The 18591-nt window shown below is 39.9% G+C and overlaps 1 protein-coding gene across 1 annotated transcript; it reads left to right on the top strand.

Moving 5' to 3' along the window:
- The first annotated feature begins 1022 nt into the window (after positions 1 to 1022).
- dapk2b (death-associated protein kinase 2b) lies at positions 1023 to 17738 on the top strand. The gene is made up of 12 exons (XM_020619302.1): positions 1023 to 1132; positions 1670 to 1837; positions 7245 to 7466; positions 8248 to 8386; positions 10027 to 10156; positions 10266 to 10314; positions 10403 to 10429; positions 10532 to 10684; positions 11154 to 11199; positions 14040 to 14129; positions 14227 to 14307; positions 15319 to 17738. Exons 2-12 carry the CDS (start codon positions 1761 to 1763, stop codon positions 15397 to 15399), a joined length of 1095 nt encoding a protein of 364 aa, XP_020474958.1. The 5' UTR covers positions 1023 to 1132; positions 1670 to 1760; the 3' UTR covers positions 15400 to 17738.
- The last annotated feature ends 853 nt before the right edge of the window (positions 17739 to 18591 follow it).

Genomic DNA, 18591 nt, shown 5'->3' with positions numbered 1-18591 from the left:
AAAAAACCAGTATGACAAATATTTCGCACATCAGAACTCTCCTGTAAAGTAACCATGTTTAGATTTTAATTAGTGGAGGTAGATTGTTGTAGAGGGGCACAAGTGAGTTTTTCCTCACATTATCTTTTCTCCTGTGTGCTGATGTATTGTTTACAACTTTTAATTTTCTTTATGTTTGATTTACTCTGAGCTGTTTCCAGGTTTGCCTTTGCTATTATTTGCAAAATTGACCACCTTTATTTCTGCTCCAGCACTGTCAGCTGAGGCGTTTTGTGTAACAACCTTTGCTGGACCAGCTGATCAAGTGTCAGAACTGCAGATGTTTTGACCATGAAAGTGAAAAAGACCAGTAAATGTTAAAATTAATTGTTTTCCTCATGAGAGCAGGTCTCTCTATAAATCAAAACTTTCAAGAAAGATTTGTTTTTCAGGTCCAGTGGTTTTTTCAGATGTCCCATACAGTATGCTTCATGGTTGACTTATATTTCATTACCCATATTTAAAAATGTCAGTAACCTCTTGTTTTAAGACTGGTTTGCATGCTTTTTTTTTGTTTTCTGTCATGTTATCACATTGAATAAGCTACATTTAAAATGATTGTCTTCTCTTTTTCTTTCTTTTGCTTTTCCCAGCAGTGTATTGCACAATTGTAGTGATAGGATGACTTCAGAATATTATGCTTTCTTTTGTATGTAAATCTCTATGGTATGATTTAAAATGCACAAAGCTTTTATGTTAGAGAAAAAGTATGCACCATGGTATGTTTTTGTAATAGCAGGTGAAAGACAATTTCATTAAACAATGGTTGACTGATCGTGTTGTGTCTCATTTGCAGGTGTTTATAGAAAGCAGAAAAAGAACAACCTTATCTATCCCCAGTTATTTAAATGCTGCTTCAGTCATCTGTTTTGATGGGCTGCTGCACTCATGCTGCAGTTTCATAGTAGAGCCATCAGGGGGAGGGGCTTGGGCAGACACAAAAGCCCTATGGTGCTGCTGTAAGTGACAGAAAACAACAGGGACGATAATGGAACTGTTTAGTAACTGAGCTGCAGGTATGAGGAGACCAGACCAGTTGTAGGAGATGTGGGAACCGATGCAAGTTTCTCATCAGCTGTGTATGTAAGAGAAGGTAAGACAAGGTTTAACTGCAAACAGTTTGTAAAGCCACTTAATGTCTGTCATGAAACTTACTGTAGTAGATGGGAAGGTTGTGGTGTAACAGCTTGTGTATGTTCCCTCCACTGTACAATGAATTACTGTTTAATTTTTAACAGCTATTTTAGAGAGCAGTAAAATAATTAAAAGACATGTGTCCTGTCAATGTAAACATTTCTGTCAGACAAAATGTTTCACAATGGGACAAATTTCACAGATAACCTGTAACATGTAATCCTGTTAGAATCACATGAGATAATCACAGTTATACCGCCCTGCTTGTCACAGTTGTATGAGGTGTACTTTAAAGTAAAAAATAAGTATGTAGACAGACAGACTGAGTGTACTTTTTATTTCCTTTGCTGGTCAACTTTTAGTATTTAGGCTTTCTCAACTGCAAGGTGGAAGTAGGTACAGCTCTGAGATGAAATACTTTTACTGCAAGCTGGAACATGTAGTAAACATTTTCATCGCTTCAGTCTGAAATCAACAGGAACACCTCTTTTTACAGCAAGGCAGGACTTGTGGAGAAAAGGAAGGGGACTGCTGGATAGATAGACCAAGAGGCCAAGAGGTGCATATCAAGGAGATAAACTACATCAATGAAGACACCTGGAATGGAAGTATTCAAGCAACAGAATGTGGAGGATTTCTATGAAATGGGACCACAGCTAGGAAGGTGAGTGTTTCTCAAAGCTGGTTGATGAAACTTCTACAGTTAATTTCCAGTTTTTTGAAGATGAACCCCCACAGTTGGTGTGAGTCAAGAGTTTCATTCACCACTCCCCTGCATGCCACTTGAACTTGTGGTCCTCGTGTGTACGTAGGCATGCAAACAGTTGGCTTGTTTAAGCTTGAAAAGGAGAGTGTCCTTGTGTAAAAGTAGGTTGAAGTTTATAGTCAGAGATAAAGGTTCGGAAGTAAATGCACTCAGTTAGATCAAACTACTGTAAATCTGATTTGCTGGTTTTGCAAAAGGGTGGTGGATCCAGAGTCAGCTTCAACATGCTGAAGTTGAATGTTGAGTAGGAGCATTAATCAAGCCCATATAGAACAGACATCAAGGAAACTGTGTTCCATGGGGAAATAAATTAAAGGAAGTTGGCAAAATGCAATATGGATTGAGGAAGCTCATTGTGCACAGAAAGACAGGTTGGGCACATGCATCACTTGTTAACAGATAAAGAGGGTGTGAAGGGAAAGTTTCTGACCTGAAGCCTTTCATTACTATTTAAAATATACACTATGTCCCAGTATATAGGTAAAGGTTTCAAGTTCAGCATTTACACTTTTATTGGATGCATTAAAATGAATGAAGTCATTCTTTACGCCTTGTAAACCCCTTATCAAAGGTTATTAAAAGTTATATGTAAAGGTATAAGAGGTTTAAAAACACTTTATCATCTGTTATAGAGACATGAAACGTATTGTTTAGAGGCTGACGGTATCAGTGAGGAAGCAGCTGTGAGCTAAGCTTTTTGTGGGTTCAGTGCTGCTAGTGTGAGAAACAGAAACCTAAGGCTAGTGTGGTTTACAGCCTCAGATGTTTGTCACTGAAAACAAGAGGATTTTTTAGTCACAGAATATGTCTGAGAATATTAAATTCAGCAGCTGGATTTACGTTTGTAGCTGTGTTGCCTTGTTGCGACAGCTTTCCAGTGAGTTTTGGAGGATGCAGCCCACCTACAGTTTATGAGAGCCTCATGGGTTCAGACCTCTTAACTATACACCACAGTGGAACTGTTACTCAATTGTCCTCTCAGGAAGGTGGGGAAATTTGATGAAGGGGTCCAAAACTGTTTGGGTGTGAAGTATTTACTGTAAGTTGGTCTATGCTCTATGGAACTGTTGAGTCTTTTGTTACAGGAAAGTCAATTCATCATACTGTCCCCTTGTGGACAGAGTTTAATGTCACAGGGCCCCACACAGTTGTACTCAGTGTTTCATTCCACTACTGATGGAAAGTCATGTGTAAACCATGTGTAAAATAATCCTTTGCTTGATATGTGAGGTATTCACTGACAGCTACCTGTCTTACCATCTGATCACAGTTTCCACTAGTCAGCCCACAAGAATGGTGAGACTATGATGAGGTGTTAAGCAAGTGACTATTAAGGCAAGGTTGAGAATAAAGGACCCCTGGACAGATGGTGGGCTATGGGAAATCTGCCTGTCAACAACAAATTCATTCTTGTCCATGTTTGGGCAGACCTTTCATGCCGTTACTACTGCTGATACTGTGATGGACATGAATGAAAAAAGCATCCTCTTTGTTAGTCGTTGTCAAGTAATGACAAAAATTTACAGGATGCACTGTTGGATAGGAAGTGCCATTGTCTTTGCAAGCCTGAACATAAATAAAAGGCTTGTAAACTTCCTCCACGTTTTGAAATCTGTTAAGCCACTGACATCACAGTGGGTATGACACTATGATGACTCCTTCACATTTCACATTGGTTAGTACATGCAGTGGAGGGTCTACGGTGTTTTTAGCCACATTGCCATGAATTTTTAACAGATATTCATGTTCCCCAGCGGATATAATCACTTTGGTGGCCCCTTAACCTTTAATCTAGCACCACTATAAGTTCAAATTTTATATTTTTGTGCTTTACGGCCATAAAATGAACAACCCTCCCATCAGCCTTTGCTGTATTTCGTTGTATTTAGTGGTAATTAGGAAATGCTAACACCATGACAGTGCACCACATTTTTAAGAAGATAAAGATTCTTTTCTTGCTAAATGTCATCCTGTTAGCCTTACCACTGTGAGCATGTATATATGCTAACGTTAGCATTTAGCTGAAAGCACCACCATCCCTAAGCAGGGTCTCACAAAGCTGTTATTATGGCTGTAGACTGTTGTTACACATTAGCTACCCAAATGTCAGATGAGGAATACTGAAAAGCTCACATCTTACCACAACTGACATAGAAAGTGTTTTTCAAGTTTTGTCTGAGTACTGCTTTGTTCATTTATAGAAACTCATGCTGAAGGAAATGAATTAGAGAAGTGTTTTAGGTTTGCAGAAGTTTGTTTTCTTTGAAGAAGATGCATGAAGTGAAGTGATGCATATTTAAAGTAGCAGCATTCATGCATGTGATGAAGTGAAAAAAGTTGATAGTCACGACGCGAGGCAGACAGCTTATAGTTAGCTGTAAGGAAAACACATTCCTGATGTTGAGTGGGTGAAAAATGTGTTTATTTAATGTCAGACAGAGGTAACTCCATGCTGACCTCTGGGACATTCCTGAAGTTCCTGTTTGACAGAGGTTATACAGCCTTGCTAGCCTACAGATGCTTTGCTGGCACGTGAATCAGTTTAAAACCAGTTTGAACCTATAGTATTTGTGCACTTAATGGGCATACAGTTGAATTATTTCATATTAACAGCATATAAAGTGGCAGAAAGAACATGTATCTGACCATGATGAATGGTCTTATAATGCTTCTCTATGCGCTAAAGAGCACTCAAAGCACTTTGCACTATTTCCCATCCACCCACTTGTTTGAGGACTCTTTGACATGTGGACAGGATAAGCTGGGGATTGAACTGCCGGCCCTACGGTTAGGGGAATGACCCGCTCTGCCTCCTGAACCACAGCATTTGTTAAACTATTACAGGAATTACATTTTCTGCAGTGCTGGCTGAATCATTTTTTAATGGCTTGACCTGCTTCTCCAGCCCTCATTCACATATGATTTCCAGATGATAGTGGTGGTTAGGGACGGGGCTTGGTCAGTAATGAATCTGGCTTTCTTTGTCATGCTGCCCCAGAGCTTGCTCAGTTGGGAAATGTCTTTAAATATTGGGCCGGCGCCACTTGTCTGAGAATTCCTCCAACCTTGGCTGCAGATAATGACCTTCAGCTGTTGGAAGTGGAAACTCTGTGGAGAGATGGTTTTTCAGCTCTGCTGGCCGGCTTAGAGCTAAGTTAGAGCTAAGTTAGAGCACGCCTAGCCCATTGTAGTATACACTTCTAGCATTACTGCTCTCTGCTGTTACTCTACACTTTTATCAAAACCAAAGTAAAGCCCCTACAGTCATATTTGTGTTTAAGTTATATTTATGCACTTTCTCACATTCGAGCTACAATCACCAGCGTGACCTTTGCTTAACATGCAAATTAAGGACACGGTTGCTCCTGCCATGTGACTGTTCCTCCCCTCAGGGTACTTGATGTCTGTTTTCACTGAGTACATTACTGTTCTCTTTGCTTGACTCATTATCATAGTCACCTCTATCAGGGTCAGACTTTTAAGGATGTGTCAGTAGTGGCATTATTCTCTTAATAGGGCAGATAGAGGGAGCATTTGAGATTCCACATCACTTTGCTTAATCACTCCACCTGCCCTGTTTTTTATTTTGCCTTTGCTGCATGTGCATGTGACTCTGAAGACCATTATTACAATGTAAGACTGTCCACATTCTCTCTCCTGCACTGGATGTTATGTAGAGACATAAAGGTATTCAGTGTTCAGCAAGCATTCCATTCCTTTTTTATACATATAGTTAACTGATGTTTTGGAGGAAGGCAAAATTAATAGGAGGCTTGGTGTCTTTTGTAGAGCTGCTCCCAGATGGAGCTGAGTAAGCACAGGACAGGGTGTGCCTCATATAAAGTAAACTGGCTCACCCTTCCCATAATAATGCAGCTAAAACGTCACCGGGCTTGATTTAAACAAACATATTTGTTTTATGATGAGTTGGAGCTACCTCCATGTAAGCACTTAAAACTGAAAGTACAAGTGAGTCTGGCAGGAGCACAGTGCATATCCACATGATTTTAGACCCTTGTTTACTTGATGCAGCCATTATCTAGCTGGTCCTTATTTCCACTCTTCTTCTCTTGCCACTCCTCTGGCTCAGCAGGCCCTTTCCTTCTCCCCAACAGCAACAGAGATGTGGCAGGTAGAGAATGTGAGCAGGGCTATTCTTAGTACACTAGGGACCATGATGACAGTGGGCACAGACTGGACAGCTTCTCACAGCCACCCTAGAATCTCTGTGTGGATAATTATTTCCAAAATATATGAAATGCCTGCCAGTTATTATCTGTTTTCTCCTTGTGTCCTTTTGCAATATCTGAAAATACCAAGTGCCTGTGCTGCATTGCAAAAGTTGCATACTCATGGGTCCACTAGCTTTAACCATCTTAGTCAATATTCTGCATGTATACAAAAAAGAATATTCCTCTTCTGTCAAAGATATCTTCCCCGCACCAACTCCTCTCCCACAGGTCTTTGCCAACTCTTCCAACACACTCACCCTCATGTCTTTCTGTTGCCTATTAGTGATGGATCAGTGGCTAAGAGGTTTGTTCTCACAGTCTGAATGTACAGAGTGGGTAGGTCCGCCCACAGCAGTAGGAAGTGTGTGAAGCAGCAGGCTGTGTCAGGTCAGAGATTACAAGTGCTGCTCTGATAATACTCCACATATATGTTACTGGGAGACAGTGCTGGAAAATGTTTTGGTACTTCTCATTCAGTCTGTGTGTCAATTAGGAGTAAAATGCCTGTAGTCATGTGAGGGGAGAGTGAAAATACAGGAAAGTATTATACTAAATTTACTTATGGCATCACATCAGTCTTTTAAAACTATAAACTGTTCATGTTTGGTCAGCATAAGTCAGTGTTTACACAACTGAGCGGGATTCCATAACCTTATGTCCACAGGCTGTAACACAGAATACAAGAGCACAGTGAAACAATGATTCACTGAGAGAATGTCTCTACACCATCATCTTCTGTTGTGAATATTTAGAGTTTCTGGGATTTTTTCAGTGGGATGATTACTTGATGATGGCTAAAATTTTGGCAGGAAAGTAGCTGGAGTGGGAAGATGGCAGCCCTGGCCTCACTGCTGGCCTGTCTGATTGTTCTCTGTCTGGCTAGTAAACAGGAAGTGATGGACTATACCACAATGTTTCAGTGGGTTTTGACACATAGCTTCCTCCCTCATCTGTCTTCATCTATAATTATATCCTGCTGTTAGTTGTTTAGAATGCCATTAAATGTGGTTTTTAAAATCACATGCCACATTAAAAACTCTGTAGCATCAAGTGTCTTTTTGTTTCTTTTGCAGTGGGCAGTTTGCAGTTGTCAGGCGCTGCATAGAGAAAAGCACAGGCACCGAATTTGCAGCCAAGTTTATCAAGAAGCGCCAGAGTCGGGCCAGCAGGCGAGGTGTGAGAAGAGAAGAGATTGAGAGGGAAGTGAGCATTCTGCAGGAGCTCCAGCACCCCAACATCGTAGCATTGCACGATGTGTACGAGAACCGCACAGACATGGTGCTCATCCTCGAACTGTGAGTCAATGCATGATTTAGCAAGACATCAAGATACTGTATCTGTTACATCTGAAAACAGTCAACACATTTTTTTTTTTCATTTTAGTGAGGTGACTTGTTTTGTTTTGGCATTTTGTTTTAATAAAAACCATGATGTCACTGCAGTCTGTAATGTTTCTGATGATTGAAAACTCTGTCCACGCTGTGAATTGTGAGTTTATCTCTGTGGACACAGTTTGTGAAACCTTTGTTTGCTGAAAACCTTTTGCCAGGATTACGTGCGCCAGAAAGAACCAATGTCTCTCACTGAGTCAATAATGCTTGTGTTGAAAGGAGGCCTCAGTGGTCTGGTCTGGGTACACACTGAGTGCCTCGGAACATAAGGGCCCAATTAGGACTAACTGAAAGCTCAGTTCAGTCAAAGCACTTGTGAAGTGACAGAAACTTGCAGGATTACACACTGTGTCATTTAGTCTTTTTGTATGAATGGAAAAGAACTTCATGCACATAGGCTGGCAGCTGGTCAAAGGACACTATACCATTTACAGCTTTTTATGAAGTTCATAGATTTGTAAGGACAACTAACTCAAAACACACTCAAATTGTTACCATAAATAAACATATCTAAGGCATCCAGGACCAGTCCATCCAATTTTCAAGAATGTGCTTTAGATAAAATTTAAGAGAGCCCTTGTTTCAAACTGAGTCCACAGGATGACTCACTGTGTGTGTGTGTGTGTGTGTGTGTGTGTGTGTGTGTGTGTGTGTGTGTGTGTGTGTGTGTGTGTGTGTGTTACAGTGTGTCTGGAGGAGAGCTGTTTGATTTCCTGGCTCAGAAGGAGTCTCTCAGTGAAGAGGAGGCCACTCGGTTTATCAAACAGGTCCTAGATGGAGTTCAGTACCTCCACTCCAAGAGAATCGCACATTTTGATCTAAAGGTATAACATGCTCCTTCTGATCATTGCATACAAAACTAAATTTGCTTTGTGTTGAGGATTCTTTACCTTCACATCAACTGTAATGTGTCAGTAGAGTCTCACTTTTCTGACTCATACTCTTTTCCTGTTTTCTGTGGCTGATGTCCAGATTCTCAGATACAGATACCACAGGGTTATCACTTCAGTTTCAGATAGCAGTGTCGCCCATGCTGCTCTCTAAAAGTCACTGTGCTGTTTTCAAGCAGCTGCAGCTCCTCTTCGCTCTTTCCATTTGGTCTTCACTAAAAAAAAAACACTCAGTGAAAAGCTTAATTCAGACTGAGGCCTGTACCTTCAGTTTACAGTGACAGATCTGAGCATTAATTAGCGCTTAGCATTTTCTGTGACATCATAAGGTTAATAGTCAGCCTGGAAAATGCTGAAACTGTCTATCCAGTCAGCTCAGATGTTACAGACATTGTCAAAGTCAAGTCAAAGTCAAAGTGTTTATTTGTCATATGCACAGTTAGGAAACACGTTTCCCTGTACGATGAAATTCTTACTTTGCCGTCCAAATGAATGCCACAAAATACAAATGAAATATAAAGTAGATAAATAAGTAACAAAATCTAAGGCACTTTAGGCAGCAAATGCAGAGACATAATAAAAATATATATAAGAATAGAATAAGAGAATGTATGCTGCATTGGTGCTGCAGTCAACAGTCATTGTGCAATTATGCATGCGCAAACTGAGAATGTAAACAGTACAGGTCGTCAGTACATGATGTATTTCCTGATAATAAGCTCCTCAGCTGTTTAGGAGTCTGATGGCAGAGGGAAAAAAAGAGTTTTTCAGTCTAGTGGTCCTGCATTCACACTTCTGAACCTCCGGCCAGAGGGTAGGAAGGTGAACAGTCCGTGCTGGGGGTGGGTGGGATCTTTGAGGATGGAGGCAGCCTTCCTACGCACCCTGCAGTGGTAAATGCTCTGCAGAGAGGGCAGTGGAGTCCTGGTGATCTTCTCCACAGTCTTTACCACTCTGGACCTGGACGCCCAGGTATTTGAAGCTGCTGACCCTCTCCACTCCGAGCCCCCGGATGAACAGTGGCCGATGAGATCTCCTCTCCTTCCTCCTGTCCACTATCATCTCCTTCAACTTGTCTGGGTTGAGGCTGAGATTATTGTCCTTGCACCATGACACCAGACCGGCCACCTCCCTCCTGTAGGCTGCTTCGTCCCCGCCAGTGATGCGACCAATCACTGTGGTGTTGTCCGCGCACTTCATGATGATGTTGTCTTTGTGGGAGGCGACACAGTCGTGGGTGAACAGGGTGTAGAGGATGGGACTGAGGACACATCCCTGTGGGGTGCCAGTGTTTGTACAATGCTGACTGAAATCCTATTGCTGATCCTGACAGTCTGGGGCCTGCCAGTCAGAAAGTCCAGGAAATTGTGACCATTACATTGTGTTATAGAAGTTATAGTTAGATCACAAGATTCATACTACTCTCACACCTAAATGTTCCTAAATGCTTACACAAAAGGCAACTTTAACCAGGTAATTCATATAATTTTGTGCTGTGTAAGTATTAACCAATCTTTATATTAGATAGATTCAGCTGACAAAAGTGCTTTTGCTTTATTTCTTCTGCACTTTAGCCTGAAAATATAATGCTGCTGGATAGAAACGTTCCGCTACCTCGCATCAAACTCATAGACTTTGGACTGGCACACAGAATAGAAGCCGGAGCTGATTTCAAAAACATTTTTGGCACTCCTGAATTTGTTGGTAAGTAGTTTTATTCTGATACGTTTGCGCCATAGGACATTTTAAGAGGAGCCTTGGTGTTTGGCCTGGTGCTGTTTGTGATACAGAAGTATGCGCTGTCTATTTTCAGCTCCAGAGATAGTCAACTATGAGCAACTGGGATTGGAGGCAGACATGTGGTAAGATCTTTTAAATATCTCTGACTCTGCTTCCACACAAAAGGCTGCAGAGAATAACTCTGAATTAACTTTGTGTTGTTTTTCACAGGAGCATTGGAGTCATCACATATATACTGTAAGTTGGATGATTCGTCATTATGAATGGGATTCTTGTTGCATCTAAAGAGATTATCAAGGCCTTAATTAGTGTGTGTGAATCTTTGTGCTGTGGTTTCAGTCTGAGCGGTGCGTCACCTTTCCTCGGTGACACAAAGCAGGAAACACTGGGAAATATCTCAGCGGTGAACTATGAGTTTGACGAAGAGCTCTTCAGCAACACAAGTGAGCTGGCCAAGGGCTTCATCAGACAGCTCCTGGAGAAGAACACAAGGTAAAAAAAAAAAAAAAAAAAACAGGTCACTGACAATCAGCTGAAAGCCAGAGGTCAAGTCTAAGAATTCCAATACAAAGCCGAGCAATAGACATTTCACTGCAGTAAATCTGAAGTGTATGAAAAGTGCAGCCCTGATCCAAATGAGAACAAAAAGGCAAACCAGTCAATACAAATCTACAGCAATGATTTGAGCACATCTGTTACTGGAACAAAACTGTGATACACTAAATAGAATAAGCAAAATAAACAGTATTGATACAGTGAACTAATTGTGTCAGGCAAAGCACTGTGATCTTGTTCTTACTTGTTTTCATTTAAATGCAGGAAACCAAATAGTCCTGTGGGTTATTCTGATCTGAACATATTCCTGAGAGGTTCGCATAACTGACCAACACGCTTTGTGACTGATGGAACTGTTTGGGTGTATTTACTCAGCTGCATTTTCTTCTTTGTCTCCTCATTTCAGAAAACGGATGACTATACAAGACGCCCTCAACCATCCTTGGATTAAGGTATGGACTTGATTTATGCTATATTAAAGCATGCTTTTAGTGTTCTTAGTAACTATTGTCAGCACTCCAACCAAACCCATTAAACAAATGTATCCGATACTGTCCAACAGGTCAACAGGGTTGTTTCTTTTAGGGCCGAATAAAATGACTAGAGGCTCAAAATCCCAGAGTTCACACCCACTCAGTGAATACTATGCATTCTTTGTGCTGAAATCATAGCATATCACAGTTACCGAACAGTATATTGTTTCCGCACCACACCCCCCCTCTGAGAATATTTTTCTCCCCATTCACCTCTCAACACACTTCTATACATCTTATACAGTACATCTGTCTTTAGTAGTCTGAAATAGGCCTTTTGTCAAGAAACTTATTTATTTTCAGCCACTAGAGTGTCAAGTGAGACTCAAACTCACACCAGAAACCAGTATTTGGTGCTCTTTGCCCACACCCTGTCCTGCTTCCTGAAGCAGTTGCATGAACTACAGATACCTGGCTGCAACAAACTATATAAAATACAGCCTCCACGTCAAAGCTAGTGTCAGCTGTGACACAGAAGACACTAATGTTACAGAAAGCCTCGTTACTCTCAAATTAAAATGAGTTCAGTAAAAAGGTAATCACGATCATGCTAGGTCAGTAGTGTTACCAAAACAAACACATTAGTTTCACATGCTAATGCATCTAGAAGGAACACCACATTTGGATCAAAAATGAATGATTTTAATCCTCTCCATCTCAAAAAGCCAAACCATTGTTATACTTGACTAATTTACGCATCGTATTTTGACAACACAGGGTAGAGAAGCTTGAATAACAGCAGAAGAGCTGTAGGCAGCAGACTGTCAGGGGCGTGGAGGGAGTATAGCAGAGAGACACCATGTCTTGCCCCATTTTCATTTGATTTATCACCAATGTGTAAAATCTTAATGCACCTTGAAGTGATCAATGTGAAGCAACATCTCCCTAAATGTGTTTTTAATGGCATGGGCATTTAACAATGTGTAAAGTAGAAGAAGTCTACTCCAACACTGGCTGCTGAAATGCATGGGAATGGTGTTTTCATCGTGTTACATAAGCATGAAGCCAGGTAACCTGACACACTCAACAGGAATGTCTGCTGTTTTGGCATCTTTTCGCTGTAGAGTCATGCACTAATCCTACAATACTACGTCTGCTGGGATGTTCATCGCTGCAAGTATTTCATACACAACGAGACAGCCTTTCACTCAGTGTCCCTCTTCTACCCTTCTGTCCTGTCTGAAGTCTCGTTGCCACATAGAAGAGGACAGCGCCACCCCCAAGGCTGAGAAGAAAGCGGAGCAGCTGAAAACAAAGCACCTGAAGGAGTACACCATTCAGTCACACTCCAGCATGGCACAGAACAACACATATGCCAACTTTGAACGTTTTGCTCATGTGGTTGAAGACATTAGCCTGATGGAGATGGAGCTGTCAGAGGTGGCAGGAGTCCACCACACTTTACAGGGTGACACAGAGGCACTGCTTACCATCCACAAAGACATGGAGTCATGGTACAGGGAGGAGAGTGAGATTGCAAGAAAGCAGCTTTCCAAGGTCCACTATGAGTTTCGTAAAATGGAGGCCGGCAGAAGGATGCTGCAGGAAGACATGAAGGCTATAGATGCCAGTCTGGACAATATCATCAGGAAGTACAACCAGAGACAGAGCCAGCTGGATGCGTTGAGGCAGGAGCTGAACTCTGAGCTGCAGTGGCTGCAGGAGGAGGGGTCCAGGAGCCAGCCAATGGCAGCATCCATGGCAGAAGTCTGAATGTGGATGTGAAACAGGCACTGAAGGATCTGCTGCATCAGTCCTGCGGAGGGGAACTGTGCTCCGAGGCCAAACAGCCACTCACAGAATCTGGCTAACACACAGATTAGGAGACACTCTTATTGGCCTTAAAGATATTAATGCTTTTTGAAAATGGCAGCACATACTTTTTAAGTGTCTAGTCTTTACATTTATTTTATTTCTTGAAGGAATAACTTTTTTGCAAATAGAAATTTTGAGAAAAATGCTTATTTGCTTAAGCTAAGCTGTCTGGCATCTGGCTGCAGCTTTGTACTGTATTTTATGGGCAGATGGGAGAGGAATCATTCCTAATTGTCAGAGACGTGAGCAAATAAGCATTTCCCAAAATGTCTATTCTATTAATTGTCACACTTTAATTGTGGTTCCCTTTTAGGCAGTATTATAAACATGAAGTGATATTAACAGATGATTTATTTGTTCACTTTATTAACCAGATTTGGTGGCTCTTTATTTTGACAATCAATACACATATAGGTGTTGACTGTTTTTGCTGTGAATAAACAGCACTACTTTTCTCCATGGAATGTATCAGAAGTTTTTGATTTATTGGTTGTTTCCCATTCCAGTTATTCACTTGTATAGTGACCTTTGTAGTCATAAATTAAGGTTGAATTTATTTATTTATTATTATTGTATATATAGTTTTAACCTTTTTATTTCTTTTTTGGAGATGTTCTGAGCCAACAGGAAAAACAAAATCTATGATAAGATCTTGAGGGTTTAAAAATGTCATGTCATTATCAGAGCTTTACAGATATACTGTACACACTGACATTTTTAACCTATTAAAACACTGAAATAAATAAATATTTATTTATCACATCTCCCATTTCCAAATTGTTGTAATTTATTTGTGTTTTCAGTTTATTTCCCACTCTGTTTTTGTTTCTAAGTTGAAAACCAAACAGATCTCTTAGTGTTGTGTTTATGAACTTGATTAAATATTTGACATGAATATGAACGGTACCTCCTCCACTATTTCATCTCTCACTGTGTCTCTGCAGCCTCTGGATCTCAGACAGGCCATGGTGAAGAGGTTGTCAGTGATAAACTTGGAGAACTTTAAGAAACAGTATGCCCGACGCAGGTGGAAGGTAAAGTTCACTGTTTGGTCATTTCCTTATAGCAAATTGAGTTTAAAAATGTCTCTGCTCTGATTTTGCAACTCATTCGCTTTTATCTGTTGAACAGCTGTCATTCAGAATTGTGGCTCTGTGCAACCACTTAACACGGATCATGAAGAAGGGCAACCGGCTCCCTGAGGAGAACGGGGTAGGAACACATTATAAAGCTAACAGAAATGGCTCAGTCTGTCAACTGTCCAACAGCTTGGGGGTTTTGCCTATTCTCATAGTTTCCAAGTACAGTAAGTGTGAAGCTACAATCAGAAGTCAGTTAGCTTATAAACATTACATTACAATCATATGGTAGATGATTTTATCCAAAGCAACTTATAATAAATGTATTTAAATCATGTAGGAGGCAGAAAGCTACATATAGATTATGCTAAAACAAGGATTATAAGAAAATTAAACACAAGTAAGTCTCACATTAATAAAGACTGGAATGATGGGGACACAGCTGGACTGGCTCTGTCCAGAGGTTACAAAGTCCACCTACCAGCAACTCTAAAGCTCAATAATTATCACATTATGTCTTGCCTGTATAATTTACGCAAAAGTCAAGGTGTAAAAAAAGCCAAGTTATGGTTTTATGATGGGTTATGTGCATGATGATTAGTTTTGTCACTGTGAGGTTGCTAGGCAACTAATGGAAACTTCAGGAAAACACTGCTCCTGGGCAAAAAATAGTCTGGCACATAACCCCTCATAACCTTGCAACTTTGGAGGTGCTGGTGGGCAGATTTTTCTTTTCAGACAGAGCCATGCTAGCTGTTTCCCTCTGCTTCCAGCCATTATACTATTGTTGTAACCATACATTATATATTTATCATACAGACTTTAAAAAATATAAATCTATAATTTCCGCAAAAAAATGAGTATGCATATTTCTAGAAATGTTAAACTACATGTATTTCTTTAAGAGTAACTGATAATTACAGCAGATATTGTGTTATGCAATATTTCTTTGCAGTCAAAATATCTATTACCTGAACATAGTACGTAGTGCACTGGAATGCAACTAGGCTTCTGGGTCCTGCTTTAAAAAACAGCAAAATCCTTAAATACTGTGAATCCTCTCCAGCTGTGATGATGACAATGGCACTGCTGTTTCTGAACTCAAACACCTGACTGATTTTTTTTTTTTTTTTTTTTTTTACAGAGGGATTGTGAAAGTGACCAAGAAGAAGAAGGAAACCAGAAAAGGAGGCCAAGAACCAGAAAGAGAAGCAGCACTTCCTGAGAGCAACAGCCCATCATCAAGTGCCATGGCTGACAATGTTCCGGTTGCAAAAATATTGACTCTGCAGCTCTGTACCACACACTTTGCAACTGTTACTTGTCATAAACAGTCAGCTACAGTATTGGTTTGACTAACGACTGAATATGCAGCATTTTCATTGGTCAGGGCAGTTTTGTTTGTCTTTTTCACCCACAAAACCAGCAGATCATCTGTTGTATGTTAGATAACATTCTGTCATTTTTAAATGTGTTAAGTCTTCTGGTGTAAGAAGATATACAGTAACTGCTTTATTGCTGCCAACAACTGAGAAGCCAATTTTAGTACATCCACAAGAACACAGGCAGCTTTCTTTAATAACTACAGTCTTAAAAGTCCCTCAGCTGTTCATTGACATTCGATTAATGGCACAGAGTTTAATTCTTTCATTTTTATTCTGCTGGCTACCTGTGAGACTTTACAAAAGGTATGTATTGTCCAAAGCATTGACAGGTAAAATGGTGGTAGCCGGTCTTCACATCCAAATGTTTAAATGTTGGGCTGATTAACATTTAACAATCAAACTGTTTACCTCTTAATTTGCCACAACAGAATAATTACCTGAAACGTGTACATTATATAGAACTATCGGTGTACTGTATTAATAACAGGATGCGTCTGAACTACTGTAAATTAGTTATGTCCAACAGGACAACAATTGTATTTCATTTTATGCATATATAAAAACATTTTATATGCATATGTAAAATTTCACAGTTGAACGTTAATGTAATTATTAGGTCTTACTATACTTTGATGTATTTATGGTGTAAATATACAGTACATGTCAGCCAAATGTCTTAAGCTTAGTTTTTAATGATAATTCACTGTTTGCAACACGCTTTTATGTTTCAGTTTTTATTTTAATGCTGTCATTGTGCACCCGACTTATTTATCATCCAGATTTTGGTCAGTTATTCAGTTTGACAACAGTAATGTTGTTTGGGCCCAGTTATATAACATTGGTTGAGTGTTGAGTGTAATCTAATATTACATGTAAATTTGTATTTTTGCAGTCAAATCTTTCATTATAGGCAAATAAATACAAACAGAAGTAGACATCATGTACTGTAATACAGTTTTCCACAGCACTACTGTGGACACTAATTTGGACAAGTCTGTTACTGTTTCCCTCCTAAAAAGAATTCATTTCAACACATGCTGGAATCTTCCTTCAGTAGAAGGTGAAAATTACAAAAGCCCTTTGAATTATGTACGTTATTTCAGTCTGTATTACTGAAGTGAAAAATAATTTCTTCTGACATCTACAATCCTTATGTGAGCATTTGCATACTATAGAGCAAACTCACCTTCCAACAGCATTGTGTTTCCGGTTAATGAAAACCTGTGAGTTACTGGCATACGATGAGCTAGAGAAAACATTCAGAGCATGCTCTGCTCACCCTTCTGTTATCAGCCTGATGGAGTCTATCTCCAGGCTGTTGACAGTAAATATTTCAGCCATGTCTCACTGAAACATGAGCTTTTCAGCTTTGTCACCAGTAGAGAGTGAAGTGACATGCCTTTCAGTCAGTCATTACAGTTATGTCTGAAGCATCTCATGAAACAGTTGGCATTTTGGGATCAGTTCTGTGGTTGAGCAGTGACACAGTTATGGGATCATGGGATTCCAGGAGACTTACACAGGGATGAGCTGACATGGACCGCTCACACAGACAAATAAGCTACCGACAAAAATTATATGCTATAAGACAAAACTGTCCAGAGACACAAATGTCTTTGACGCAGTGCTGAGTTACCCAGGAGGTCAAACTGTAATGTAAAATGTAGTTAACATGAAACAGGTATAATTCAATTCTCAGTAAGACTTTTACATGCAAGAGTAAAATTCCCAGTAGTATACTAGGTGACTCTTAAAATCATGATAGACCACAAAAAAGACTATCACAAAGCAGCCTATGTAAAAGTATGCAGAATTTGAAGATTCTGCATTCATGGCAAGATGGAATCTCTGCTGACTATGACTCTAAATGTATCTGTTGCCTCCTTGTTGTGATGTTGGCAGAATTTCAACTGGTTACCTGTAAATTGAAAAAGAAATGTTTAAAAATCTTTAAAAGTTTCACTGGTTGCACTTTGGTTAAACAGTTTTCCTTTCACAGCAGTGCCACCTAGAGGGTAATACAAAAACGTCAGTTGAATGGACATGATCTTTCTTTGTTGTTTAAGTTGTATAATAATTATACAAGATTTCTTTTGCTGAAATGTGACAAACTAAATATTAGTGGTGTGTCAATAAATCTTGATTAAAAGCATCAATTAATCCTGCAACTGTGCCGGCTGAACAATTAGTGAATTTTGTTCAGAACTGGTTTGTCATATAGACATCAATAAAAAAAAATGTGACATCAACATTGTATCAATTACCATTGTATTCTGCATCAACAATACTTCTCCTGTCCACAATGAGTCGTACTGTATCTTATGTGATGCACCTGACGCTTTGTGATCAGTGAACAGAGCTGAGAGAGGAGGGTGTGTAGCTTGGGAGACTGTCCTGAGAGCAGTAATCATTAATGCCAGCCTCTCACCTTATCTGTGTGATCATTAGGTCCTCATTAGCATGATGATCTCTGGAAATGAGCTCATGGAGGCCGATTCCATTATTCATAACTAGAAGAGTACAGTCTGCCCCCTATTCTGGGAAATTAGACTTAATGAAGGGTGGCCATATTTAGGCTCTGTGCTCTGGATACATCACTGAGTGTTGTGCCTCTGCTAGCGGTCTCATATGCTTCATCCAGTCTGCATTGCCTGTACCTGCATGGTTAGAGCCAAGAAAAGGTGACAGGTTTTGCTCATTAGGCTGAGGATGACTACTGTATATGTAGCTTAAAGTAAAGCCTGTATTTAACTGGTTGACCTTTTCATCAAACTTATGGTTTGCAACATGAACTGTGCATCTAACAAAGCTTTGGTTACTGACTTACATTATGTGGTGTACAGTTACTGTCTCAGTCTGATTTTGAAAACAATATTATTATTTTAATCAATATGAATAGTGTTGTGATCTATTTTTATACATAATTAATGACATAAGTGTTATCCTAAACTCAGAATATTTGCCAAGGTGTCAAACATTTTGCTAACTGATTATTTGAATTGGATGTTTTAGATGTTGTGGTCCATGCATCC

Source organism: Monopterus albus, unplaced genomic scaffold (genome assembly GCF_001952655.1).
Source record: "Monopterus albus unplaced genomic scaffold, M_albus_1.0 scaffold218.1, whole genome shotgun sequence".
Lineage (NCBI taxonomy): Eukaryota > Metazoa > Chordata > Actinopteri > Synbranchiformes > Synbranchidae > Monopterus > Monopterus albus.
This window is presented reverse-complemented; position numbering and strand designations above follow the sequence as displayed.